Source organism: Pipra filicauda, unplaced genomic scaffold (assembly GCF_003945595.2).
Source record: "Pipra filicauda isolate LSUMZ 115617 unplaced genomic scaffold, ASM394559v2 scaffold219_size1829416_pilon, whole genome shotgun sequence".
NCBI classification, from domain to species: Eukaryota; Metazoa; Chordata; class Aves; order Passeriformes; family Pipridae; genus Pipra; species Pipra filicauda.
In genome coordinates, this window is record NW_024104331.1 from 886,924 (window position 1) to 913,703 (window position 26,780).

The 26,780-nt window shown below is 46.5% G+C and overlaps 1 protein-coding gene across 1 annotated transcript in view; it reads right to left on the reverse strand.

Annotated features, from left to right (window-relative positions):
- MAN1C1 (mannosidase alpha class 1C member 1) overlaps positions 1–26,780 on the reverse strand; it is a 64,086-nt gene that overhangs the window by 21,209 nt on the left and 16,097 nt on the right. The window contains exons 3-4 of the mRNA XM_027740159.2: positions 21,775–21,871; positions 89–204 (exon numbers count right to left, since the gene is read on the reverse strand). Coding sequence (XP_027595960.1) covers positions 89–204; positions 21,775–21,871 — 213 coding nt within the window. The remainder of the gene's footprint in view (positions 1–88; positions 205–21,774; positions 21,872–26,780) is intronic.

The following is a 26,780-nucleotide window of genomic DNA, read 5'->3' on the forward strand; positions in this document are numbered from 1 at the left end:
TCCCTTCCCCAAAGGATTCTTAGAGAAGACTGTGATCAGAACTGGCTGTACAGGTGACACAGACAGGCATTCCCAGTAAGTGACTCACCACATTCAAGTCAAAGCTCTTCTCCACCCACTTCTTGGCTTCTTGGAATTCCTCCTCGAGTTCCATGATGTAGAGGGTATCTAAGGCATCGATCACAGTTGCTCCTCGAAGGCCTCCTGCATGACAAACACAAGGGAGTGATGAAGCCCCACTCACCCCATCCTCTTCAGCTCCAAACCCATCTATGGGAGCTGGCACAGGCAGCAGCTCCCAGCCCCAGTACCAGGGATGTTTGGATGGGATCCAGACAGGCCATGGCCTAGGCTGAGATCTTCTACCAGGACTAGTGAGCTCTGCCACCCAAATTTGGAGAGACCCAATTTTCAAAGGCCTGACACTTCTGAAGGAATTCCCCCAAGGGACAGCTCAAGGTCCACGCTTGAAGCCACTAGTCACGACTGCAAGCCTTGGCCTTTTTTCCAGTCTTGTCTTGGCCAAAGTGGTTGGGCAATTCCAGCTCTAATCTTTGTTTACCTGTAAACATAAATTCAGCCTCTTTCCAACCCAGTTACCAGCACAAGCCCCTTCTACGTGACAGAACTGTATTTGTATTGTGCAAGAGCATCCAAGGCAGGACCTTGATCCTCCTGTCCTCATGCAGGGTTGTTTTTCTGGGGCACAAATCCTTTTGCACCATGCCACGACCCAGGGTGTCCCACCACCAGCATATGGACAGAATACTCCACAGAAAGGACAAAAGCCACCCCTGGAGGCTGAGAGACCAGAAACCAACCTCAGTGAACCCTGAGCAGAGAGTGGGTGACTTTAGGGACCGGTCCCTTCCTTTGCCAACAGAACAGTCCCTGTGAGCACACTCACCATTCCCCAGCAGGTGGCAATGGGACACACGAGGCTGAAGTAAATTCCAACCAAGTACTTGGACCAACCAGGTCATTTATGTAAAAAACTTCATGCCAAGCATTGTCTCATGCAAAAGGACCACAGGAGAGCTCCTAGTGAGGCAGAACGCAGGGTGTGTAGGCAGACAATCTCACAGCAGTTGAGATGAAAAGGAATTAGAGATGTAACAACCCCGGGTTTGGAACACCTCAGCACTGGAGTTTTATTTCTGTCTGGGTTCCCTAAAATTATTCCTGGCACGGGACAGCAGAGGGAATGAAGCACATCGTGACTCAAACCCCTTGGTGCTTTAATTACGAAGGCCACCCCATTCCTGGATAACTCAGCAAACACAAATCCTCACGTGGAGGACTCCAGTTTGGGATGATCATCAGTCATCCCTCCGTGGATGTAACGCACCAGGGACACAGGCGTGAAGCTGCCTCTGTATCACCATCAGCGAGCTGGGCCCACGCACACACACACACTGCTCAGCTGCAGCCACATTCCTGCCCACCCCCTGACAGCCAGACCTTTGGGAATCTCCGGCAGCAAAGACTTGGATGAAGTTCAGCTTTCATTTCTGCAGGAGAAGCTGCTCCTACCAGCTCTGTCCCCATCATCTCCCTTTCCAGCAGAAAGACTCTCACACACTGCTGTGCCCAGGGATTTTCCTGAGACTTATTTCTGTTTGGCTCAGGTCAGCCCCTTCTTCTCACCAACAGACTTTACCATCCCAAATTCCCCCAGCGCCCCTGGCCTTTCATTGCATGCTCAGATTGGTTTGGCACCTTTGTAATACCTTCAGTGTTACTTCAATTCCTGTTCTGCTTAAGAGAGGAAAACCCAGCTGGATGCACTGTTGGGGAACTACTGCAGAGGGGAGGGGAAGGCAAAGGTGAATCAGTTGTCATGAACCCTCAGAATTTGGTCTTTTCTTATTAAGGGGAAAAAAAACCGACTGTGTCTGATGAACATCATCCCCAGAGGAGAAGTGCTGAAATCCAACAATTCCATGTCGGGCTCATTTCTGCTCTCAGCATTCCTCTCCCGTAAGGAAGGATCCTGCCTTATTTTGTTGATGTTACAAGATTGCAGTTTTGACACTTCTCAGCCAGCCAGCACATCATTGCTTTAATAAAAACCCAACCAAGACTTTACTGCTCAACTACAGATTGCTGCCTTTCGGATGCTGTCTGCATCAAAAGCAGGAGCTGTGGAAAAGGATGGAGACAGTTGAAACAGCCTCTAGAAATCCATTTATTCCCACAGGCTTGGGAAATGATCCTCTAACCGGAGCCATCTCCGAGGGCGCAAGAGATGGAGTCAAACAGTCACTAGATCAACTGGTGGGTCCTAAAACACAGCTGAGCTGATGTGGGTCTGGAGTGCTTGCCAAAAGCACTGACCAGGAAAAACAACACCATGGCAGGCAGCGCTGCTTTTATCAACCTTAATGAACCTTCAATATTAATGATTATGTGACTTTTATACACTTTCCTATTAGCGAGGAGAGACACGACACGGACGCAGGCAAAGCATTTAAAAAGAGAAGGAAGGGCAATGCCACCTGAGGCACAGCCTGTTACTGTGATGTTCTGAGAGCAACACTAATGGGCTCGATTTAATTTGATGATATAATCAACAAAGCTTTTCATAATCTGCAGAGAGACAATGAGAAAAGTTGGATTTGCTCAAGCTAAACAGAGACAAAGGGACAATAAACTTACAATTTTCTGGGATGATTAATTGAAGTGAAAAATTATTGAATTGACAGAGCCTTTTATGTTTTTAGCAAGTAATGCCTTTAAATACATGAATTGCATTGGGGATTGGGAACATGCTTGGATCTTTGCTATGGCAGAGCTTGGAGTTGCTCAGCTTTCCTCCCTGTGTTTGACAAAGTGGAGGGCAAACCTCCCTTCCCTGCTGGTTTGTCTTTGTGTCAGTTTAAACATTTGTTTTAAATATTCCCCTAACCCTCTGTATCTGATGAACTGTGTGTTTTGTACAAGGGTCTTGGCAATGTTTCCTTTCTTCTTGACCAGCTTTAAAGCCACTGCAAAGGCACGACTGACTCTCCCAAAGCCCATCACAACACCAGAGCGGCCGCCTCAGCTTCAGCCTCATGAGAGTGATAAAAAACCACAGAGCAAACCAGGCATCAGGACTTGGCTCTGCCTGTCACTTGCCAGGACACCCAGGAAGGTCCCTGACCCTGTTACTTCTTTGCTACAGGAGCATCTTCCTTCCTTCTTGCTCAGACTTTGCTTCACCGGGTCACGACAGAGCTCGTGACACAACGTCCAGCAGCTCTGATTATACTCAGCTGTCAAAATATGGTGCTGTCCACATCCCAGTGTGTTCACTACAACATATCCACACCCACTGTAAAGGTGCTGACACCTGCCTGACACGCTCCTTTAGAAATCATCACCTTTCCAAACCTGCACATGGGAGGGATATAATCAAAGGGGAAGCAGCTTCAAAAGAAAAAGGAAGCAAACCCCACTGTGTCACTTCTGACTCTTGCTGACACTCTCCTCTCTAAATTGCTGGTTTCAGCCTCATTGTACTCGAGTTTTAAAGTAGAAACCAAGAAACTCTCAGAAGAAACGCTCCTGAAAGTACTCAGAGATGGGAGCAGTGGCTTTTAAGCAGGACTCCATGTCTGAGATTCTACCTGTCTCCACAAACCTAAGGCTCTGTGTTCTATGAAGAGCTCCCCCTAATCCTGCTCCAAAACTGGCTTGGAGTGGAGATACACCTCACCTGGGAGAGGCAAAGTCACTCTGCTGATGCCCAAAAGGGAAGGTGGGTCTATGGGGCACAGCTTTGGGATCCACACCAGCTCCTGCACCGCCCAGTGAGAGCACACAGTCCTCCTGGATGGGATGATCCTCCTCCACCGGGACCAGGGAGAAGAACTGGGACCTCAGGTGGAACTCAGGGATGCTTGTCTGGGGACATTTCCAGCTGAAGGACTTCAGAGCAGCTCTTGTCACAGCAAGTGGCAGCAAGTGAGTGAACAGCAAGAGAGGAGAAGCAGCAGCTCATGGAAGCAAGACAAAGGTTCATCTCTTCTTGAGCCGAAGGAGGGCCTGTACCACCCTGCATTTGCTCTTTTGTGCACAAAAAGAATGGAGATATGAGTGTAGGCAACAAGGCTGCTCTGTTCCTGCTCCCACCCACCCAGAGGAGTGAGCACTGCCACAGAGAGCACTAACAAACATTACATTAATTAACAGAATGCTTGTGAAAGGTGCTGAATGGAGCCTCCACGGAGAGGAGCTGGCATTGTACTCACACCGTGCCCCCACGGCTCCCTGGGAGTGTGCTCTAATGCCAGTCTGGAGGAACAGACCTTCCATGCAGCGGAGCTTCAGAAGGGCTTTCATGGGAATTAATGGCAGTGCTATCTCTAAAAACCCCAGATAAAGCCCAGAGCAGCTTGTTCTGCTCTGGGGTACATAATCTGAATAAGAAGGGCTCATCCTCTTCTTCTGTCCTTGATGCCTGATAGCTCAGGGGCTCTAAGGAGCCATTTGCAGCAAGAGTTCATAAGACAAAGCACAATTCCAAAGGCTCATTAGGAGGTTTAACGTGTGTCACTGGGCCAGGACACACACACACACACACACACACACATTTTGGAAGACACATGCCAATCTCAATGACCAAAGGGACTAACAGGTACAAAAGTCTGCCGGGCTACAGCCGAGTCCAGTACACCAGGGAGCTGCCAGCCAGGTGAGGGACAACCCTCCTGGAGCCCCTGGCAGAGCACAGGGCAGAAGGGAAGAGCTGCCACCGTGGCCTGGGGCTCCTCTGACCCCAACAGGAAGATCTGTATGGACTCTGAGCCAAGAAGTGACAGAAGTGGGATCCGGATCACAAGCCGGAGGGTGGGAAAAGCTCCAAGTCAGGTGAGTGGGGAACCTACAAGTAACAGATGGGGGTCCCTGGCACAAGCACAAGATTCACTCATCTGCACATGTCCCATGGCCCTGCTCTCCTCCAGCATCCCCGGGCGTGGAGGAGAACAGGGAGCAGTTTCTTCTCCATGTATGGTTTACAGGGAGGCCACGAGGGCTCTCAGAGGAGGGGAGTACCTGCCCTGCCACCTGCCAGACATGAAAGGGATAATTAAGGCTTGAAAAGCACTGCACAGCACCAAGCAGGGACTAAGTATAACTATGGTAACAATCACAACTGCTGCTCTGCCAGCGAACTTCCTTTTAGCTACCCATTATCTGCAAATCAAACCCACCAATTTAGGCAGAAACAGGCCAAGCAAACACACCAGCACCAGGTACACAACAGAAACTGCATTAGTAGAGCACTAAGAGTATATTCCTGACTTGCTGAAGCTTTCATGAGCCACCAAATCCACATGTGAAATTCAACTGTGATGCTTTGCACCCCAATAGCAAGGGATGGCCACGGGTTGCACCGGGCCAGAACACTGATCCAGGCACTGCTCACACAGCACAGTCCAGCTCCCTCATTAGAAAGGGCCCAGGATAGCATTTTTTAGGAAGTAAGGTGACCTACTGAGCAAAAGACAAAGAGTTCACACCAAAGAATTGCCTTTTATCAGGAGACTGTGGCACTGCCCTGGGTTCAGCTCTCCTTCAGTCTCTGTGGGAGTGACACAGAACAGCAGACAGGCACGTCAGAGAAAGCCACAACTTTTCATAAAGCTTCTTGCAGCCAAGGTCAGAACCTTCAGCTCGAAAGAACCTTGGCCTCCACCCTCTGCACCCACGGGCAGCAACAGCCAGCAGAGATGGACAGTGCTGGGGAGATTTAACAGCAGCTACATGACTCAGGAGTGAGCAGGGAACTGAAGGAAAGGACAAAAATCAGGGAAGGAAAAAGAAGAGGGAGAGAACCGGACTACAGAGAAAGAAAAATGAAGAACAAAGAGATTGCAGAGCACTTGCAAGAGCATCCAGGATATTTTCAATGTGTTCCCTTGGCATCAGGAAATAGATGGTGGGTTTTGCTGTGCTCAGAAAATGGTTTGTCTTCCCCAGCTCTGTCAGTTCAAACACCAAAGTGCTGCCCCTAACAGAGGAGATCTGTCACCCCCTTGGGCCCTGGAGCCTCAGCCTCCTGCCTTCTCCTCAGTTCAGCCCATGCAGCTGCCGTGGACACAAAGCCCCATCAGATCCTTCCAGGCTGCTCCAACGAGCTGACAGTGACTCACTGACAGGAGAAGAGACAATGGTTGTGACTCACCGGTAACAAAGCACAATTCATTTACCTTCACTCACCTCACAGGGCTTGTATTAAGCAGGATGCAGAGCAGCAGGGCCAAACAGAAGGGATGGCCAGTACAGCACCCTGGGTTTTGGGACCTCTCTCCAGAATCCCACAGGACACCCCTGCACGCTCCCCATGGCAGCTCACAGGGGTGAATCAATCCCTTGCTCTTCCTTCTGGCTTTTCCAGCTCCATCCCTACCTGAGGGGTATCACTTTTCAGGGTCAAAAAGCACACCTTGGTCAAAATCAGTTTTGTGGTGGCTGTGAGGGTTTTTTGCCCTGTTTTGTTGCCTTGTTTTTGGGGTTTTAATTTTTCTTTTTTTTTTTGGTGGGAAGTTACTCAGTCAGGCTCTAGGAAGGAATTTTGGCCAAAATGAAATACCTCCTTGGGGTGAGGTATTCACAGGCTGGGGATCTACGTGTGCAAGTCCAGACTTAGCACACAGACCTGCACCTGCTTCTCCCAAACTAAACAAGTGGCCCAACCCCAGGACACATCCAGCCCCCAGAGCTTAGCAAATGTTTGATTTTTCCAAAGTGGAGCAGCTGTGACGGGAGGGACAGAGAGCGCCGCCTCCCCTCACTCCCCTCCTCCCAAAATAGCCAGCTTGGAGTATCACAGGCCAGATATGAGACTTGAAGGGCTCCCAGCTGCAAGTCTGTCCCTTGAGAGCCTTAAAAAAACCCATAAAAGTGATGCTTCAGCAGACAAGTAGCTAAGAGTGGGGTCTGTAATAGCCCTTTCCCTGAGGAAGGAGAAATGCCTTTTAGCAACGGCGCTGCCTGACTCCATCAGACATTCCCGAATCCACCTGACATTCCATGCCTGGGGAGCCAAGGAGCACAAGGGCTCACAGGTGAGACCTTGCAATGACCCACACATCACATGCAGGAGTCTCCCTGTCTCACCTCCCACCAGCTTTGCTGTCGAGGTGCAAGGAGCAAGGACGGATTCAGAGCGTTCCCAGATGCACCTCTGGAAAGCTGGACATGGTGCAAGGATTCCCAAGCAGCAGGAGATGGGAGTATCTTCACCAGCTTTCCAGCACTACCTCCCTGATGTCAGGGTTTACCTCCAAGAAAATTCTTCTTTCACAGAACTATGGAATCACAGACTGGTTTGGGTTGGAAAGGGCCTTGAAGCTCAGCCAGTTCCCACCCCCTGCCATGGGCAGGGACACCTTCCCCCAGAAGGTTCTTTGTGCCACATCACCCGTGTTTAGAGCCACGTATCCCTGTGACTGCTGTGAATTGTCTGCCCCAGAGATGGATGGAAGCCCAAACTGACCTCACCAACACACCCAGTCAGGCAGTGCCAAAGCACTGGAGCAAGAAAAGGTTGGGGAATATCGTCTCTAATGCCACGGAGACTCAGACCCAGGGGGCCTGGCCCTGCCATTTGGCAAACAATCCTTTATGAAGTTACCCAGTGAACAGAAACCAAATCCTTCCTTTTCAACAAAGCCATTTAAACAATCTGTACAGTAATGCATTGTGCAAGGCTTCAAATGAGCAGCACAAGTCATTAGGAAGATATCAGACTTAATCTTGCATACAGCAGGACTGTTTAAATGCTACAGAACAGAGGGTTTCAAATGGCTTTTTGCTAACTTTAATAACTGAGTTTACAATTGAAAGGCAAGAGCAGAAGGGGGAGGAATTTAGATCAGCGCAATGTAAACCCAGATCAAAAATGAAAGGTCTTGACTCCCACTGTTCTTATGTCAAATCATATTTGTCAAAACAGAAATTAGTGCTGAAATCTTGTTTGGAATAAAAATTAGGATGCAGTTTCTATGAAACATGATGAACTTGTTAACTGTCGAGGCACAAGAGGCTCCGGTTGTTACTGGTTATTTACCTTCACCCCTCAGGGTGCAGGTGGTGCCAGGGCCAAAGAAGAACCAAAACCATGGAGATGCCCTTGCCTGGTTCTGCTGGTCTGAAGGCTTCAAACAGCTGGTCTGGCTTTGATTAAAATCAGTGCTTTGTTAAAGCAGGAGTTTGAAAAGCGACCATCTCCCGAGTGCTGCTTTTCTTGGTCTTTTTGGTTCTTTTTCTCACTGGCAGTGCTTGGAGACCAGCCTGAACTTCTGACATTTATCCAGGGATTCGTGCTAGAAGCCTGGGAGCCGGCTGGGACCACGTCACCACACAGCTTCTGGGTGGTGGCAAACTGTCGAATTCTGGGAGAAATCTACACAGAGACGTTTTACACGGCTCAGAATTATCTTGGCAACAAAGTAAACTGTGAAAATCACTGCACAGTTTCTTGAAAGATCTGCCTTGCAGCAGAGATTTGCCAGTCAGTCCCCTCTGCGGAGCGCTCCGGGTCAGGCAGAGCGATGGGAGTCTGGAACTCCTGAGACAGGATCTGGGCTTAGGCCAGAGCTCCCTGCCTGCTCTGGGCCTTAATTTCTTCTGCCAGCAAAAAGGCAGGAGGCATTTCCCTCCAAGTTTGAAAGGAAAGAGGGTTTAAATAAAGATAACGTGCTGGTTAGAGAAATAAGAAGGTATTAAAATCCCCATTCAGGGAAATGCTGCAGCACAGTGACCAAAGTTTTTGCCTGCTCTTCTCAGCACTGGCTACAGGAAGACAAGGAACAAGAGTCACCAGACAGCAAAGCACAGGTGACCCCTGTGACACCAAACAAACAGCCTCTGGTGCACAGAGCTGTCCCTGTGCCAGCTGCTGTGTCACCACCTCCTCTGATCCCGTGAATTTATCCACCATCCTCTGTCCAGGCAATTCTGCCTCTGTTCATCCCGAGCACTGAGCACCAGCCAGTCATCCTCCCTCTGGAATGGTGCTCTTGGCCATGCAGAAACACTCCCACCAGCTTGTTTTTTAAACTTTTCCTATCAGAATTGTCCTCCAGCACAGACACCTTGCACCAAGAATGAGCACTGGAAAATACACTCCACTTCCAGCTGATACTCTCAAGTAGAAACTCAATCTGCTCACATTACAAGGAGGATCAACCCAGTTGTCAGTGATCTCCAGGACAGAGCTGGGACTATTTGTTCAGCTGACACAAATGAAACTAGGAAATGGGTTACAGGCCTTTTCAGAAAGGAAGAAAATTTCTCAGTTAAGTCTTCACAATCATCTCATTACAGCCCAGTCCTTCAGCTGCCTGTGAGAGGTACCTACACACTGCAGATGAAGCCTGCAAAGCCAGACTTGTAGCACCAGACTTGAGCTACAACCCTGCCACTGTGTCTTATTTATTGAGGTTTTTGTTTGTGAGCCTGAGAGCTGTAACACAGAGCAACTTCATTCCCTTTATTTAAGGTAAACTAAACAAATTACATCTGAGCAACAAGAAAGCAGAAGAGAGAGATGAAGGGGACAGAGAAGCAGTCCAAGAATTAGATCTATTTCTTTTTTTATCAGCACATTCTCTTGCAGACTGGGAAAAAAAAAAGTCCATTAGCTTTGGAGCAACCTCATTTTTCTTTGCTTTCCAAATAAACACCTACACTTCAGGGACTTCCTCAGAAGGATGGTGGCTACCAAGGGGCTACCAATCTCTCCAGCTACCAATTCCCTGAACCTGGAGAGGTGAATTTTCTTGTATTTCTAGAAGAAATACTTAGTGGACCCATCAGAATTCCACACAGGACATCACTCAAGACCATGCCAAGGTTACCACCACTCCATAAGCTTCATACCTAAATCAACTCAAACCCTAGTCCTGTGCCACTGTAGGGTGGATAGAGTCACACTTGCTCCACCTAAGGAAAGGTCAAAGTGTTGATCATTCCCTGGAGAGATGCTTAGGAACAGGAGAGCAACTGATCCTGGAGCATGTGGTTTGGAAGAAGCAGAGCCTACAGCACATCAGACCATGCAGAGACTTAAAAGGTAACAGAGCCTTGAAAAAAAATCCACCTGCCAAACAAGGATGAGCCTCCCGCCTAAAGGAAAGGAATTCTCAACACTGGTATTGGGGAAATCACCCAAACATCTGGCTCACAAGACAGCCCAGTCTGTTTTTCGTTGTCAACAGGAGCGATCGTCCGAGTTCCCGGGAAGTGATAATGAATCCCTGTTCCACCTGCACCACACGACGGTGTCAGCACATGGCCTGCACAGCTTCTGGGCAAATCTGGCACCACAGAGGAGCATCTTGAAGTGCTGGCTTTGATCGAATTTAATACAGAACCTGTTCCAGCTGGGGGAGAAATCGCCTTTTTGGATTACAAACCACTCATGTTTTTTTTCCAATATCAATTCCCCCTGAAGAATTAAGCCTGTCGTTCAGGCTGAACCAGCGGTGGCAGCTCTCCCCTGAACCAGCCATGGGTGAGAGACAGAAAAAGAGAGCTCGTGCTCATTTAGGAACGTGGCAAAGCAGGTAGAGTCTGGAGGAGAGTGGGCTGATGGGAACAGGTTAGCAATATTCTTATTATGCACTGGGAAAAAAAAGAAAAGAGAAGAAAGGTGTTCAGCATAAAAACGAATTGCTTGTCACAGCTACAGCCCTTCAGATAGTTACTTCCTTCAGGAAGGGGAAAGAAGACATATGATAAGCACCTATTGCCAACTGATTCTTAAGCATTTAATACTTGGCAGCAGCTCCCCAGTTTAATCCTCTTTTCCCCAGTTTCTCCAACCATCTTTCATCATTCAGTGATCCTCCAACAACAGGCCCTGGCCCGTCACTGCATGACTCCAAACCTCCTGGAGCTCAAATCAAACTGTCTCCATTTGAAAGTGTCACAGAGGAGGAAGCTGGTTTGACTGAGCCTCAGGAACACAATCCCTGATACAGCAGAGATACTGCAAATCCACTCTCCACGTGTATCCAATCTGTCTCCCCTGACACACAGACTCTATTGCAGGCAGGCTACATCAGCTATGGAGAGCTCAGCAGAAAATGGGAAGTGATCATCACTCAAATGCTCCTTGGGGAAAGAGGTTTCCTCCTGTTCTTGGGCAAGGGGGCTCAGATGTCGGCGAGGCAGAGGAAATCACTTCTGACAATGATGGGTAATTTGACAAGCAAGGAGCAATTCTGGGAGGACCAGTTCAAGAAGGTTCAGCAGAAGACAACAGCAGCGATACCGGTGGGGCAAAATGCTGCTGGTGCCTCCTGGTCTGGATGCTTGAAATTAATTTTAGAGTGGTTAAAGGTAATCTGATTATGTACTATTTATTGCTCCTTCACACACCTCCTCGAGGACTTGCATCATTTAATGTGAGGGGTCCCAACAGGCCCATTAAAACAAAGACACACGTCCTACCTGCAACTATTATCCATGTTCTCCGAGAGACACAGGTAGCAGTTAATGAGCAGAGACTGCTAATTCACCTTAGAATTCAAAGGAGAGGCACTTCGTTACAATAATTAGAAAGAAGGTGCCCTTCTATCTTCCAAACACACTTCCCAAAAAGTGCTGTGGCAGATGTGTTATGACAGCACAGCAGAAATGCAGCCTGTAAGTCCTGACAGCGTTTTTCCCTCAGCAGATCTGCTCTGGATGGGCTTTGCAGAGCAGACACCACGTTCCAGTTTGGGGTTATAAAACTGCTCATCCCTGACGTGGTTTTATCGACAGTCCAGAGGAGCAAACATCACCTCCCAGAGTGTGTTCCCAGAAAGGATCCGGTCCCTAACACAAGCCCAGGTGCAAGAGCAGAATTCAGAGATAAAAGGAATGAAACCATCCTTTGCCTCAAAAATAAATTAATAGGATTAATTGTGCTGTTCAGCACGGAACAGAGTGGAGCTGCTGGTCTGGACAACTGCTGAGAGCTCCACGAGCTGAGCTTGGAACCCTAATAATCAAGGATGAAGGAATTTAAATGCATTTTATTTGTGAATGCAGTGGGTCAGGAGAATGCAAATGGTCCATTACCATGTCTCAGCGATGAGCAGGAACACATTAAGCTGTGGTAACTCTGTCACTTGGGACCATCTGTCCGTGTTCTTCCTTTTCTCTCCCATATTGTTAAAGTCACACCAACAAGACCCCGGCTGAAAGCCTCCAAATGCTCTCCAGTATGTTACTTGACAGGATTAGATATCAAAATAATCTCAGCAAATTGGGAAAATAGTCTGAAACAAGCGGGATGCAATTCAATAAGGACACACAACGCGTTCCAGCCCGAGGGAAGCACAACGAACCATGAAGCATAAGGAATAAACAGCTCGAGCAGCACTCGGCCGAAAACGATACTGAGGCTGCAGAGGATCAGGAATCCAGCTCAAATCAACACCGTTGCAATGCTCCAAAAAGGAGCAAACCCCACCCCAGGATGAGCAATAACGTGTGTGACACACGGGAAAGGGCTCTGGCCCCGCTCTCCACATCGTCCCACTTCAGGCAGCGTTTGGCTCGTCGGGAGACTCCAAGAGGGAGGCAACATCTGTGAGGAGGAGGGCACGGAATGTGACCTACAATTAAAGCTGGCAAGGTCTGGGGCTGCTCACCCTTTGAGGGGAGGAGACTGAGGGAAACTTGACAACGTTTTGCAAAGGCACAGAGAGATGCTGCAAAGAATAAGACGGGAAAACCATTCTCCACATCCACGGGGAAAGGCCAAGAAGTCACGGCTTAACTCCCCGCAGGAGAGCAGGGTCAGACACCAGCACAGGCTTTAAAGCTGTAAAGCACTGAAGCAGAATGCCTGCCACGACTTTCCAACACGGGGGAGCCCTCAGGGTGCCTTAGGAAGGGAAGGACTAAATGACTTCTCGCTGTTACTTTTGTATTCTGTTGTTACTCACAGTAAGGAGAAGTGCAGGTCTCCAAAAAGCCTCATGAAGTTGCCCCTTGCAGATGCAACAAAGTGATTCTGAGAGAAGGAAGTGCTACATAAAATGCTTTCTGATGGCTCCGCTCCCTTCAAACCCCCAAAGCTACCTTAGTGACAGGGAACATCACAGTTACAATTTGGGATGTACACACAAGTCAGGAAATTAAAAATGCTCGTTCCCACAGCAACCAGGATGGAGCCTGCCAAGAGAGAAGGAATGTTCTAGCCTAGTCAAAAGGTGTTAATTTTAATGCCTGAAGGCGACTTCCACTTCCAGATGCCTGAAGAAGGCCTTGGAGAAGTCCATGAAAGCTCTCCCTGGCACTCATGCAAGGGAAAAAACGGATCCTTGGTTTCTTTGTTCCTGAATTATCTGCTCTTGCCTGCAGGACACAGCACAGATTGGAGTTTGGAAATTAAGTTGAAGCAGAGAAAGCAGGGCTGTGGAGACCATCACTGGAATGCTGTGATCCTGGACCACGCTGCACTTCACCACTGACACAGTCTGTGCCTTCCCAGCCTCCAGCTGTGAGGAAATGATATCCCAATGTAATCATGCATTCAGATAAAAGCACCATGGTGAGAAACAGGCCCAACTTAGGTGTTCTTAATTGCATGTTTCTATCAGAGAAATATATTCTGGGTATATTGAAATTCGCAGGAAACGACCTCTGCCTTTAGAACTTCCTCTTGAAACACCTTCATTTTCCTGCACTGAGCTTTTTCTCCTTTTTTTTTTTTTTTCTTTTGGGAGCTGCATATAAAGTGTCTTAGGGTGCAGTGGGTTTTTTTTGGAGAATAAAACATCAGAAGAAGGATGAACAATTTTAGTAAGTCCAAAAAAAAAAAAAAATCATCCACGTTTTTCACACTGATGCCTCAAGCAAAGGCTAAGGGATTTTCTTGAACTTCCAAAAAATCCTCTCTAGAGACAAGAACAATCCTGAGAGGCTAAAAGAAAGTGTTTTTTAAAAGCATAAAGGTCTTTGAATGACAAATGCCTACCACAACATTCAGAGCACACAGATCCAGCCTGGAAACCAGTGACAAACCTGAAAGTTGATGTCCTATGGGATGATGTTAAACCCACTGATTAAGTGAGATAAGGGACTTCTCTGGCCCCAAAAGGCACCAGAGATGAAAAAAAATATCAGAAACAAGTACCTGGAGAAATTATAGGGAAGGAAATGCTGTAGCAGGAGCCATTTGAAATGTGATCTCCTGTAGTTGAATAGAAAAATGTCAAAATCTAACACTAATCCAGATGAATATCCAATGAGATACATAATGAGGGTGGAAAAAAGCTTTAGCAGCAGCACAAAATGATGTGATAAAGCAGTTAAGTTCTAAATGTGGAATCTAACACAGCAAAATCAGTTCGGAACCTGCCTAATCTCCTCAGAAGTTTCAAGAGTGGAAAACAAGTGAATTAAAACCAAAGTAAGTGGGTTCTCCTGCTGCACAGTTTCTAGCTCCCCATCTCCTCTGAATAAACAAGGGAAAGCTAAATACAGAGGGATAAAGATAAGAAACCCAGAAGCCTCAAGATATTTCCAACATTAAAAGGCACGGCTAAAAGTATATTTTTAAAATATTCTTAACTTGCTCTGCTTTTTTACGTAGTTTGTGGTAGTGCCTGTCTGCAGGTGGGTTTGTGTCTGCAACCTCCATCTGAGATTAAGTTGGAGCCAGCTGGGGGTCAGGCTCTGCTCCCAAGAGAAAAAGTGACAGGAGAAGAGGAAACAGCCTCAAGTTACACCAGGTGAGGTTTTAGATTGGATATCAGGGAAAATTTCTTCATAGAAAGAGTTGGAACAGGCTGTCCAGGACAGTGGTGGAACCACCATCCCTGGAAGTGTTCAAAAACATGTGGATGTGGCACCTGAGGACAGGGTTAATAGTGAACACGGTGGCAGTGCTGCATCAACAGTAGAACTTAATGATCTTCAAGCTCTTTTCCAACCTTCACAATCCTGTGATTCTGGCAGGAAATGTTGTAAAGCATCTGACTGCCAACGGTGGCCAGAAGACAACTGGCCCTCAGTGCTCCCGAAAGACACGTTCTGACCAAGGCAGAGGCATCTGTGCACTCAGGAGCTTCCAGTCTGCAACTGAACTCCCTACAGAATCCCAGAATGGTTTGGGTCCTTAAAGCTCATCTTGTTCTACCCCTGGTTGCTCCAAGGCCTGTCCAACAACTCCAACCCGACACCGAGTGGTGCCGGTGAGGTCCCTGGAGGAGACGCCGGATGTTTGTTCAAGCCGGTTGGAAGTGCCAAACCTCCAACTCAGCTTTTGCTGTGGAGTTGCCACCAAAGCCTCCGTAATCCAGAGATGAATCTGTGAGCAGTCCAACACCACCCACTCTCAGCTGGCTGCCTTTTAATCACACGCTCAATATCGCTGAAGATTAGGCAATTATTTCCGCATAATTAGTGTCCGGAATGAGGCACAGACAACATCCATAACGGGGTGCTTAAGGAGAAAAATTTTTAAAAAAGGAGAAAAAAAAATCTTAAAGCCAAGCTCACTGTATTTTGAAATACAGCCCTCGGAATCTGAAAAAGAGGGATGAAAAAATAGCTACAGCCTGATTGTTCCCTGCGTGCCTGGTAACGGGGCTGCTCACGCGGGGCTTCCTCCACGCCACTGCACGTTCCACTCCTCAGCAACTTAAAGAGGCCCCACAGAACCCTCTCCAGTCACAATTCAACACAATTTTATCTCTTTTTCTGCTTTCATTTGCTACTTTAGTGGCTGTTTTTCTATTTTTTTCGTTTCGTTTCCCTCTCCTCCATTTTGCTGCGCACAGCAGTTCTGACAAATCCCAAGACACTCTCTCCCACTTTTTAGGCCTCATTAAGCTCAAAACTGTGTTCAGGGTCAATGGAAAGTTCATGAAGCTCATGAGGAAGCTGGGATGATTAATGGGTTTGCATGGAGATAACGTGAGGCTTGCCCAGCTTCCTGCTAAGCACAGGCCCAGACCAAACCACGCTGTCCAGCCTTCGCAGCTGCCCTCGCATCTCCAGGGCTGAACACAAACAGAGAGACCCTGAACGTGCATCTGGGCTCTGCAGCTCAGGCCAAGGCTGTTCTCCACTCCATTCTCCTCCCTGGGTTCTTTCTTTTCTAAGATGCAAATCTCAGCTGAAGGGAGGTGAATCTGTTCGATTCAAATGAAGTTTTTTCCATAACTGCCGCTCTGCTCAGCCCCAGAACAAGGCTTTGGTAGCAAAGGTGTTTGCAGAAGGCCACAGGCCACCCTATGAGACACTGAGTTTTTCCTGTTTAAACTTTTGAAATGAGTATTTCAAGCTGACAAGTTGCTCCCTGTCAGCTGAGCCACTGTAATAAGCTTAAATCTCTGTGTGAGGTTCAGGGTTCAGCGGAGCCCTGATGTTTGAGCTAATGCTTGGAACAGCACATTTAGTGGAAGCCACCGCTCCCAGCACGACCCAAGGTGAGGGCAGAGTGGGAACAAGTCTCCTGAAGTATTAATGGCCACCTTGGGGTCTGCAAGGAGTGATCTCTGGCAGGTCAAAACAAGGAAAAAAAAAAACCCCCCAACAGGGATTAATGTCAGCACCAACATGCATCACACAGCCAGTCCCTGATGAGGTTGGTATTTGGAGGATATCCTGATTCGCTGCTTCCTGCTGACAGGAAATAAGTTTGTTGCTACGGATTTCAGTGACAGCAAAAGCCAAAGTCAACTCCAAACACCCTCCTGAAAATAATGTTCAACTGGGTAACATTACACACAAAAAAAAACCCTAAAAAGATGATGATGCCAGGGAGCAACAGAGTTCCAGCAACATCTTCATTACAATATATTTTTCTCTTTAAAGAGCCCACAGAGCCAACCATGTAATGTCATGTGCAACAGGCAGCAGGAATAATTCAGCATACAAATTAAGAAAGCGATGATTATTATTATTATTATTATTATTTTAATCACATAAAAGGACACTCCAGGGTTTTGTAATTTTGTGATCCCAGGGTAAGAGACTTATAGACAGAAAAGGTGCAGCACAATTGGAGGTTACCATTTCCTTCTGGTAGTTGGAATGTTGCTGAATTAATATTTTCATCCAATTACCTTTCCTGTGTTATGTATTCGTACATCAACTCCTGTTGCTTCTAATTGAGGTGGGAACACTTCCTGCCTGCTCCATGGTTTCCTAGATAAATCAGTGGTGAAGGAAGCAGCTGTTTGGAAAATGTTTGGCTCAGCTGGCAAGACTGGATGGTTGAAGGCACTAATCCTGGGATGTGGAGCTTTTTGGGGCCAGTTGGGCCCAGCACCTGAGGTGACAGTCACAGAGCAGCTGCTGTCAAAAGCTGGCTGTGACAGGAGCTTGGTGGTGTTAAATCCAATGGGAAGATGTTCCTTGAATCCCCATCCAGATCTGAGCCTGGCAGGTCACAGTGTCACAGTGCAGTGACAAGGCCTGGTGGGATTTGCCAGGGAGAACAAACCTGAAGGGCTCTGGATCTCAGGACAATTTTCCAGAGGCCTCTCTGCCTCTTCATGTGGTCACTGCTCTGCTTCCCCAGCCATTTCAACCCCTTTTTTTTTATGCTGGAGAGCCAAAATAGCACCATTTCCAGGCAGCTGAGACCAATGACCTCCTGTCTTCCAAACAAACTGTTGGGACAGCTCAGGCCAAAGTCTGAGCCGAGTACACAAACACAGCCACGGATTTTTCCAAGAATTTCTCCACCCTGTGCAGATCTATCTCCCTGTGTCCTGTCACCAAGCAAACAAACGTGGAGCAACACAAGAGCCCTGCTCAAGGGTGAGGTCTAAACACACCTCTCACCTTTTAGATCCAGCTGCTGTCAGAGCTTTGCCATCCTGTCGTGGTGACCTGGATGTGCCCTGGATGTGACAGTTGTCACATGGATTCACATCAGATAAAGCTACAGAGCCTCACAGTGTTGCATAAATTCAGCATATGCTGAGAGAAGCAATGGCTGCAACGAGGCAATTCATAATTTTAGGTGTGATTTCAAGTGGGGAAAGAGGAAGCAAGAGGGGAAACCTAGTTAAGGATTGCTATTTTTAAACTAAAATTAATATACCAACGTGCATTAAGGTGGTAAAAAATGTCTGACAGCACACCAAGGCTCCATATTTACTTTCTCTCACTGATTTCAGAGCAAATTGGCTCAGGTTATAAGTCAAAGAAGGATTCTATTCTGCTGCCAGCACTGCACACTTCAGGAGATATCTGAAAATCAGGCTTCTTACCTTATCATTGTTAAAAGACTGTGCAATCAAAATGGAACTGACAATTCAGCTGATGCCTGAGCAGCAATAGATGCCAGCTCGCTCTCCCATAGCTAGAGAAACTCTGTAAAGCTAACAGGATTTTAAAAACATTTTGTCAGAGAAATAAGTGGCTATGACAGACCTGGGGAGCGGGCAGAATAACAATTCAGCTCTCTGCTGCTGGATATCCCAGTGACAGGTGCACTTCAAGGGCTGTGCTACACAACACCACTGCCCTCTCCAGCAGCCCTGCTCCCAGGAATCCAACAGGCTTTGCAAACATCAGTAAATTTAATGCTTGCAGCACCGAAGGCAGGAATGCTGAGATGGTTAAGAAGGGTTAAAATAACTAGATCAGCACTGGGAGCATCATAAGTGCCTGCAGATCTCCAGCCTTACCCTCAGCCACGAGCTCAGCGGTGTCATTTTCCTTAAATCTCCCTTAAAAAGCATGTTTTGGGCCTGATATTCTGCTGGTTTCCCTTCAGTCACCTTAAGTGCAGAGAGAAACCTTGCAGGCAAGTTCTGAAAACCCCCAAGTTGTGCAGCCATCCCCACTGGAACCTTGTGGTGCAGGTTTTATTCCAGCAAGGGATCATCCCTCCACCCCTGGCAGAGTGCTTTGCCCATTTCCACGGCACATTTTCCAGGCAAATCATCCCACATCTGAAAGTGTAAAACATGTTTACCCCACTGCAGAGCCCATCTTATCACCAGCATCACAGATGAATAATTAATGCTCATGAAAGAAGCACAGCTTGTGGGTTTGAGGAAAGGGCTCTCAAGCTGCAGTGATTATAAATGACAGCAATCAGAGGAGTTCTGTACAAATAAACTACGTCCAGAACGTGGGAGAGCCTTGATGAAATGGATGCCCTAGAAATAGGATCTGGAGAACATCAATCACAAGCAGGAACGTAAGGACCAAGTCACCAGATCAAAGTCCAAGGGAGTGGGATGCTGCCTGCAGTGGGTGTAGCAGCCTAGAAATCATTTGGGGAGTGGGCAAGTTGAATTTCCAGGTGAGCTGCCACCTTCCAGGGCAGAGGAGCAAGGAGATTGATTGATTTGGGGATACAAGAGTTTTCCTGCCAGTGATTTTCCTGCCACCTGGGCAGGAAAAACGCTGGGAAGGGATGCTACTCACAGCTGTCAGGAGAAGCAGGATGCTACGTAGGAGCAGAAGGTGAATGTTTATTTTTATTTCTACTTTGATTAGAGAGAGAATATTTGATACAGAGCAGCTCCCCCGCTTCCCCCAGGGCGAGATGCTAAACTGAAGGCTACAAGTGAGCATCACATCCACAACAGCAAAATGTATCACCCTTCAAGAGCTTGATTGCTTCTCATGCACACAAACACACGCGAAAATAGCCCCAAAGAGGTTCCTTCCCTCCCACATGCAAGCAGCTGCAGAGAAATCTCAGCTTAATATTGACATCTCCAGCCTGGAGAGCACCCAACTGGCCTCCATTAAATCTGCATTTAGGAATAAAAAGATGCAAGATGTGACAGCAGGGGCAGTGGGCAACAATGAAGGGCAACAGTGCCCTGTCCTAATTTCTAAAAGTCTCTGAAGGGAAGAGGGATAGAGGGCTGCAGCAAGGGATTGCCTAATGCTTCCCTTCTTTACCAGTCACAGCTAAAAGGAGGAAAAGCCTATTAAAAGGCTGAAATGTACCATGTAGCTTCTTTTCTGCAATTGTCTGCAAATCCTTGTGCTCCAAAGCATTTTCCTTGAGAGTGCTCACAGGCACGCTACAAACAAGCATAAGTACTGTCAATTGTTTTAGCATGATAAATGCATTTTAAAGCTTTCAATATTTTTGTCTGTTTACTGGCATGCTCCTTGAGGAATTTTGACAAGCTTGCCAGAATGGAAAGGCTGCAAAATGCTTAACTTAGTGCTGAACTTAATTCTCAAGTAAGAAACCTGGGTCTTGCTGGAGGGGGTTGAAAAGAGAAACAAGAAAAAAGGACAAACCAACCCGAATCAAAGCTCCTGACAAAGCAAGGCTGTCATACACACTTCCAGCCCACTTCCAGCACTGCTTCCTCCAGATATCCCACAGCCATTAACGTGGCTTTCTTGCAGCCCAGTATTGCACAATCAGATGTGAGTTAACCCTCTGGGATATTCTGAGGAACTGAAGAGCTTCCAGGGATGGGGCAGCCACAGCTTCTCTGGGTAACCTTTGCCAGGGCCTCTCCACCCTCACAGCAAAGAATTTTTTCCTAATATCCATCTAAACCTACTCTCTGTCAGTGTGAAGCCATTCCCTCTTGTCCTGGCACTCCAGGCCCTCGTAAATAGTCTCCCTCCATCTTTCTTTTAGCCCCTTCAGGTACTGGAAAGCCACGATCAGGTCACCCTGAAGCTTCTGTTCCCCAGGCTGATGGTGTCAGAAGACACCTGACTCCTTTCTACCTTCAAACCTTCCCTTTCACACACATCTCCTGGCCCCCCAGAGCTAAGGAGGTCTCTGTAGGAGGCTGAACTCAGTCTCCACACAAAGCAGAAGATCTCCACACCCACTCTGAAAGATCCCCACGTCATGTGCCTTATGTAGGGAAAGACTGGGACACCTACAGAGTACAAAACAGGAAATGGGAGTGTTCTTCATACCATCAGTCCTATCCCTTTGCCCCGAGGAAATAAACTCACAGATAATTTGCCCACTAAAGAACTCTATTCTGCTCTAATCTGGGTGAGGAAACTCCAGGAGTTAATCTCTGCAAAACAGACTCCTGTTGTAAAGGAGCTGAGAGACCCCTGCTCAGCAAGAATTCCCTAAGGATGGGTGGGAAAGTGCTGCTCAGGCAGATTCTGCTGGTCTCACCATGGCATAACCTGTGACACAAGGCCAAGCAGGGGCAGAGTGAGCAGAGCAGGGAAATGCTTTGAGTGGAAAAAAAAAAAAAAGATGATTTATATCCCAAAGCATCAAAAAGTACCCCAAGAAGTCAACAAGTATCCCAGCAGAAGGAGCAGGGGAACAGCACTGAAATTATATAAGCAGTTCACATAAAAAGAGGTAATCTGCTAAAGAGTAAAATTATACCAGCCAGTGTGCACATACTGTAAGGAACTTTTAATATTGATTCACTCAATATTTCATGGAACTCACATCTTGCTCCACAGTGGAGAAACGGGTGAGAAAATGCTCAGTTTGGTCAGGTCCTGATGTCTACAAGCTCAGACAAATAGCACCATTGTCAGGCTTGGACTGCCCTCATGTTTTAATAAAGACACTTTCAGTTTAGCACTGTTTGCAGACACATTTGGTGCTAGACCTGCACAGAGAGGTGATACAGGCCGGGACTGAGAGATGCCTGCAGGAATGAGATTCCCAGCGATGGCACAGGGGTAGGTCACCTCTAGGAGAGGGGTTCAAAGTCTTGCTTCACACAAGCGGAGAGAGGAAGGAGATCAAAGCTGTTCCAGACTCCTCACCGCATTGCAGAGAGAGGAACTGACATGTGACCTTTAAAAAATTCAATGAAATTGCACTAAAATTGAGTCTGAACTCACCAAACATGTTCCCGATGTGGCCGTTCTTGGTCAGCGGGCGCAGCTCGTTCTTTCCAAGTGCATATTGCTTGTAGTTATCCCAAGCAAATTTCATCATCTGTGAAGAGAAAAGTGGAATAAAATTGAATAAAATTGAATAAAAACACTTAACAGGACTGAAAGTCTTCTGAACCTCAGCTCTGGGAAGGAATGGGAGTTTCTCATTTATTGCTAAACCCAGCAAGCAATGGCCCATTAATTAGAAAATCTGAATTCACACTGAACACGATGAGTGGAGCTGCATCCAAAGGTTTGAGGAAGTCTCCAACTCATCATTCCTGGTGCACAACTTGGGACTGGCACATCTCAGAAGTACCACAGTATTCAACACACCAAGAGCCTACTTTTCCCCTCAGCTATCCAAACCAAGAGGGAGTTGTAGGAAGATGTCTCTACCTCTGACTTTCTGACCTATTTTTCAGGGAGTATCAGTATTTCAGAATTTCAGTTTTATCAGTATTTAAATTTTATCAGTATTTCAAAATGGTAAAGCCAAAGCTGATCTATCCCTAAGTACAGGAAGAAATTGGTCTTAAGGACTGCACAGAAGTTTTCTTTCTATTAATTAAGAGAATACATTCAGAAAGGGGAAATCCAAATTTTGATATCTTCTATCAAAACTCCAAAGTCTCATCCTTAAGAGAGTTCTGCACAAGGGCTGGGTGATTTCTGAGAAACCCCTTCCAACTCAAACAATTCCTTTTGGGACATTTGAACTGTCCTGCCCGGGCCCAGCACATCAACCTTCCCCTGAGGACTGCAAGGCAAGTCTGTCCAGGTTCCAACACACACACACACCCCCCAGCACAGCCTTTTCTTTCCTCCTGCCCCTTTGGCTCCAGCTGGTAGGAAAAATTAAACCTACAAGCAACTTTTCTTCATCTGGGAGAGACTGGGATTTGTCAGCTTCTAAGGAGTGCCTCAAATAAAGCTGCCTTTTATAACCCACCCAGCCTGGCTCTGAGCAGTTCCAGCCCCAGCATCGCAGTGACCTGGACATTCTTTGATTCCATCCCTGGAAAAAAAGACAACAAAGGGGAGGAAAGCAGCTTCAGAGAATCAACAATATTCTCTGCTGAGCCTAACAAAGGTAAGAGTTGTCTAAAATGCTTCACTCAAACCAGACTTTTGAGAGAAAATGACAGTTTAAAACAAGTCGTTCCTCCACAGAGTGCCCCTGCCTCGTGTCTGCAGCAGCCTCTGCTGCTCTATTTCAGCATTGGGAATGTGCAGGTTGCTTTGGTCTGGAATTTCTGCTGTCATTTCAGTTCTTACTTTCCCCTCCAGCTGTGTGTTTCACAAGCCCAACATCACAAGCCTCTGGCAGTACCCTCGTTAATTAGCACACGGCCCCAAAAAGCCACATCGCCAGATTCCCCCCCCAGCCCTTTTCAAACATCAAGCTTCCAAAGTAAAGTTTCATAAAGCTGGTCATATGGAGGAAGGATAAACATTTGCTGGACTGATTGGTAACATTCGGACTCTGACACCACCAGGAGATGGAATGTTGGACAAACAAATAAAGTCAACTTGGGTTTTAAAAACTCAGTGTGGGACGAATTAGTCAGCGGAGAGGAAACTAAATAATGACTGGGGGGGGGGAAGAAATCCTCCACAAAATCCACTTGAACATGTCTCAATCATATGACTCAGGGTGTTTACTTTATTTTTGCTAAATCTCTGGATTTTTTTTTTCCAGTGGCAGCTATTCAAAAAGGGAAGTTCTCACTCTTCATCAAGATAAGAGGGCAAATCTTTGAGGGACTCTGGCCTCTCTCGGACAGTAGGGAGCAAATGCTTTTATGTCTCAGAGCTTGATCCTGAAGTTCCCTGCAGGAAAGATGGTGTTTCCATAAAGACAGCATTCCCACAGCAGGGCTCCTGACAGAAAGGAAACAGCAAGTCAATCTACTGGGTTCACTCCTCTTCTAAATCAGAGCTGAGGAAGGAGGACCCACCCTTCTGGCACACAGAGAGCCTGGACGTGGAGAGGATGTGGAAATGACTCTATTTTGTTGCCTGAAACTCCTAACGTTGTAATTCTGAATCGGCCTCATTTTAAGCTGAGTACGGAATTTAAAGTTAATTCCTTCCCTCTGCTTTTTTAACCCCTCCACTCCAGAAGACCCAAAGTTTCCAAACCCAGGCATCTCTGCCACGCTGCCTCACACGGCTCCCCGTGATCCAGAGCTCCCCAGCACCTCCATTGCAGGGAGGTGATGGAAAACTACCCTGGATTTCTCTTCAACAGTCTCTTATGTCCTACAAGGGAAATCTCCTCCTCTCTTCTGTCTCCTCACACAAGGAGGGGCAGCCTGAGGCCTGACAGGCTCCCCAGAGTGACCCACTTCACACAGGGCTCCGAGCGCTGTTCGAATAAACACGTTTATTCTTCATTTGCCTATTCAGCCACTTAAGCTGCATTTGTCACGGTGCTGCAGAAAGTTCCCCTACAAAATGATTTCTTGGGCTGCACTGGCTGTGGTGTCTTAAACTCTCCTTCTCTGTTCTGTCCTGAGCTGATAGTCAGGGAGACAGATGATGGATGAGATTGGATATGCTGCCTCATCAAACTGCCGGTTTTTTCCGTTACGTGAAGAAAATTTCGCTTGCTGCTTTTAAACCCTGTAGATTTGGGAGGCAAGGTGCATAATGTGGGCCCCCTCCTCTCCCTTTTCATTTTCCAAGATCAAGCTTTCCTCTCTCCAAAAGCAGCAACTGGAAAAGTTTAAGAGCCAAAAGCATCTGCACCATTCTGCCCGTGCTGGCTCCCTGCAGCTGCCTCTCCAGGCCAAATTTAGCAGCTCAACTTCCAAACCACTGAAGAGATTCATTAAGTTTCTAAAAGTGGGGAGTCCACATTTATAGGAGCTCTCAAAAGCCTTCTCTGACCAAGGTTCCAAATTCCAGGTTGAAAGGGAAGGGGCTGGAGCTGAGAGGTGCAGGAGAGGAATGTGCCTGCTGAGGTGTTTCGGGCAGGTTTCTGATGAGACACGAAGGTTAGAAGTGAATATTTTATGCCATTCCAGTCATGACACATCACAATACATCAGTGTTAACACTATGCCATTTTACATTTGAAAAATGGCCCCAGAACCACAAAAATTATGGAAATAGATCCATAATTTTAGATTTTGCTCTTACCAGTGAGCCATCTGCCATCTAATAGATAATTATCTATTTGGCCCTGATATTCTAATCACTCTGGCTCTCAGCTGATTTATGGCAGAGACTTCCAAATTTATAATTTAATTTGTCAGATTGCTCTTTCTTTTCTACAACCTGTAAGTCATTTGTTACTTTTGAGAGTTTCAGCAGCCCAGTCAGACAATTATGTATTAAAATCAACCAGAAATAACGAAACTGAATTCTGAAAATCTGCACTACCACTTTCATCATTTAGGCCATTATCTTTCCTTGTGCTTTGGTCCATCCAAACCCAAAAAGAATCTGGCTTTCAAGCCCACATATTTCATACAGGCAGCAGCAGAACAAAAAGGCGTTTGGTGAATTCTGTGATCCGGGTAATGATGAAACAGGTTTCAGGATAAAAACTTGACCAAGGAAGTGTTTTCACTTTGAAGAGATGCACAGATCTTTAGCACATTTAATAACTAAACCACTCGAAATCTCTGAGTTTATGGTCTTGCAAAAAGCAGAGAGATGAGAGAAAAAATACAAAAAAAAGGGGGAAAAACCTCCTCCCTGCTATCACTTGCCCTCCTTTTGTTAACAGGAAAGACTCCCAAACACAGAGCATTCCCAAACAGCTATTTGATTAGTTGGATCCATCTAGACTGGGTTAATTAGTAAATGCTTAAAAGATGAAATCTAAATATACTGACCAATCAGCCCCTTTCAAGTACTTCCAAGGAACATTACACAAAGCCATTATCCTCACAAGATAACCACTTCTGTGGCTCTTCAGCCTCCTTTCTTTAACTCCCCTTCAAACATTTCACTATAAAGCTTCTGGGAAATTTCCAGTTTGGGTTAACAAAAAGGGAAAGTGAGGGTAATTTTAAATATTTCTTTCCCCATTGTATTCCTAACTGGTTTTTTCCCACCTCTCTTCCTTTCTCTGGAGTTGGAGGCAGATGAGTTGTCTCATCCCTTTCAAACCCAAGATCTGTTCTTTCCCACCTCTAACTTTCTTGCTTCCCCGAAATAGCCCTGTTCTGGTTTGGATTTTTAAGCTGCAACATAATTCCATATATTTTCCCCAACTGTGTAAAAAAATAATTTGCCAGATGACAAGATGCAGAGAAAAAGAGAGACTGACTGCCAGTGTTGCAGGCAGAAGAAAAAGTCTGCCTGAACACACCAGGATAAGCCATTTATGTTTGGAATAATGGATGTATTTTTCCCTAATCAGACTTGCATAAACTTGTATAATTCAGGATTGACTGCGGGAAAGGTGATGAAACAGCATCATGTTTATTACGTGTTGCTGTTTTTAGTATTATCACATGGAGATATAAATATCCATACAAACAGAACGATACAAAAAAGCTGGAATTCACTGGAAAATCTTGAATAGAAAGCTGAGCAACTCCTCAGATTACTTCTTTGGGACTCTGTCCTCAGTAATGTTTTTACGTAACAGCAAAAGGATAACAAAAAGGCTGTGTGTTAACTCAGCTGATTGAGATGTTCCATTTAGGCAGGCACTAAATATCCAGAGGCTTTTACTTGGTGGGTTTAAAAGCCTGGAACTGCAGAACAGACAGTGCTGCAGCACCAGAGACGTTACCAGGCAACTCACCGAGACGGACACCAACATTGATAATCCATTCTAAAGTAATTAAACTTTATAATTAAAGATTACAGTAAATCCAATAGATCCCAACAGGAACTTGAGCAATTCAAAGACACGCTGGCTAACCTGTCTATTTTCCAGGAGCCATGTTAGCTCCTGTCTGTGAATAAAACATTGAGTGAATTGCTGAGATTTTCATTTAATTGGC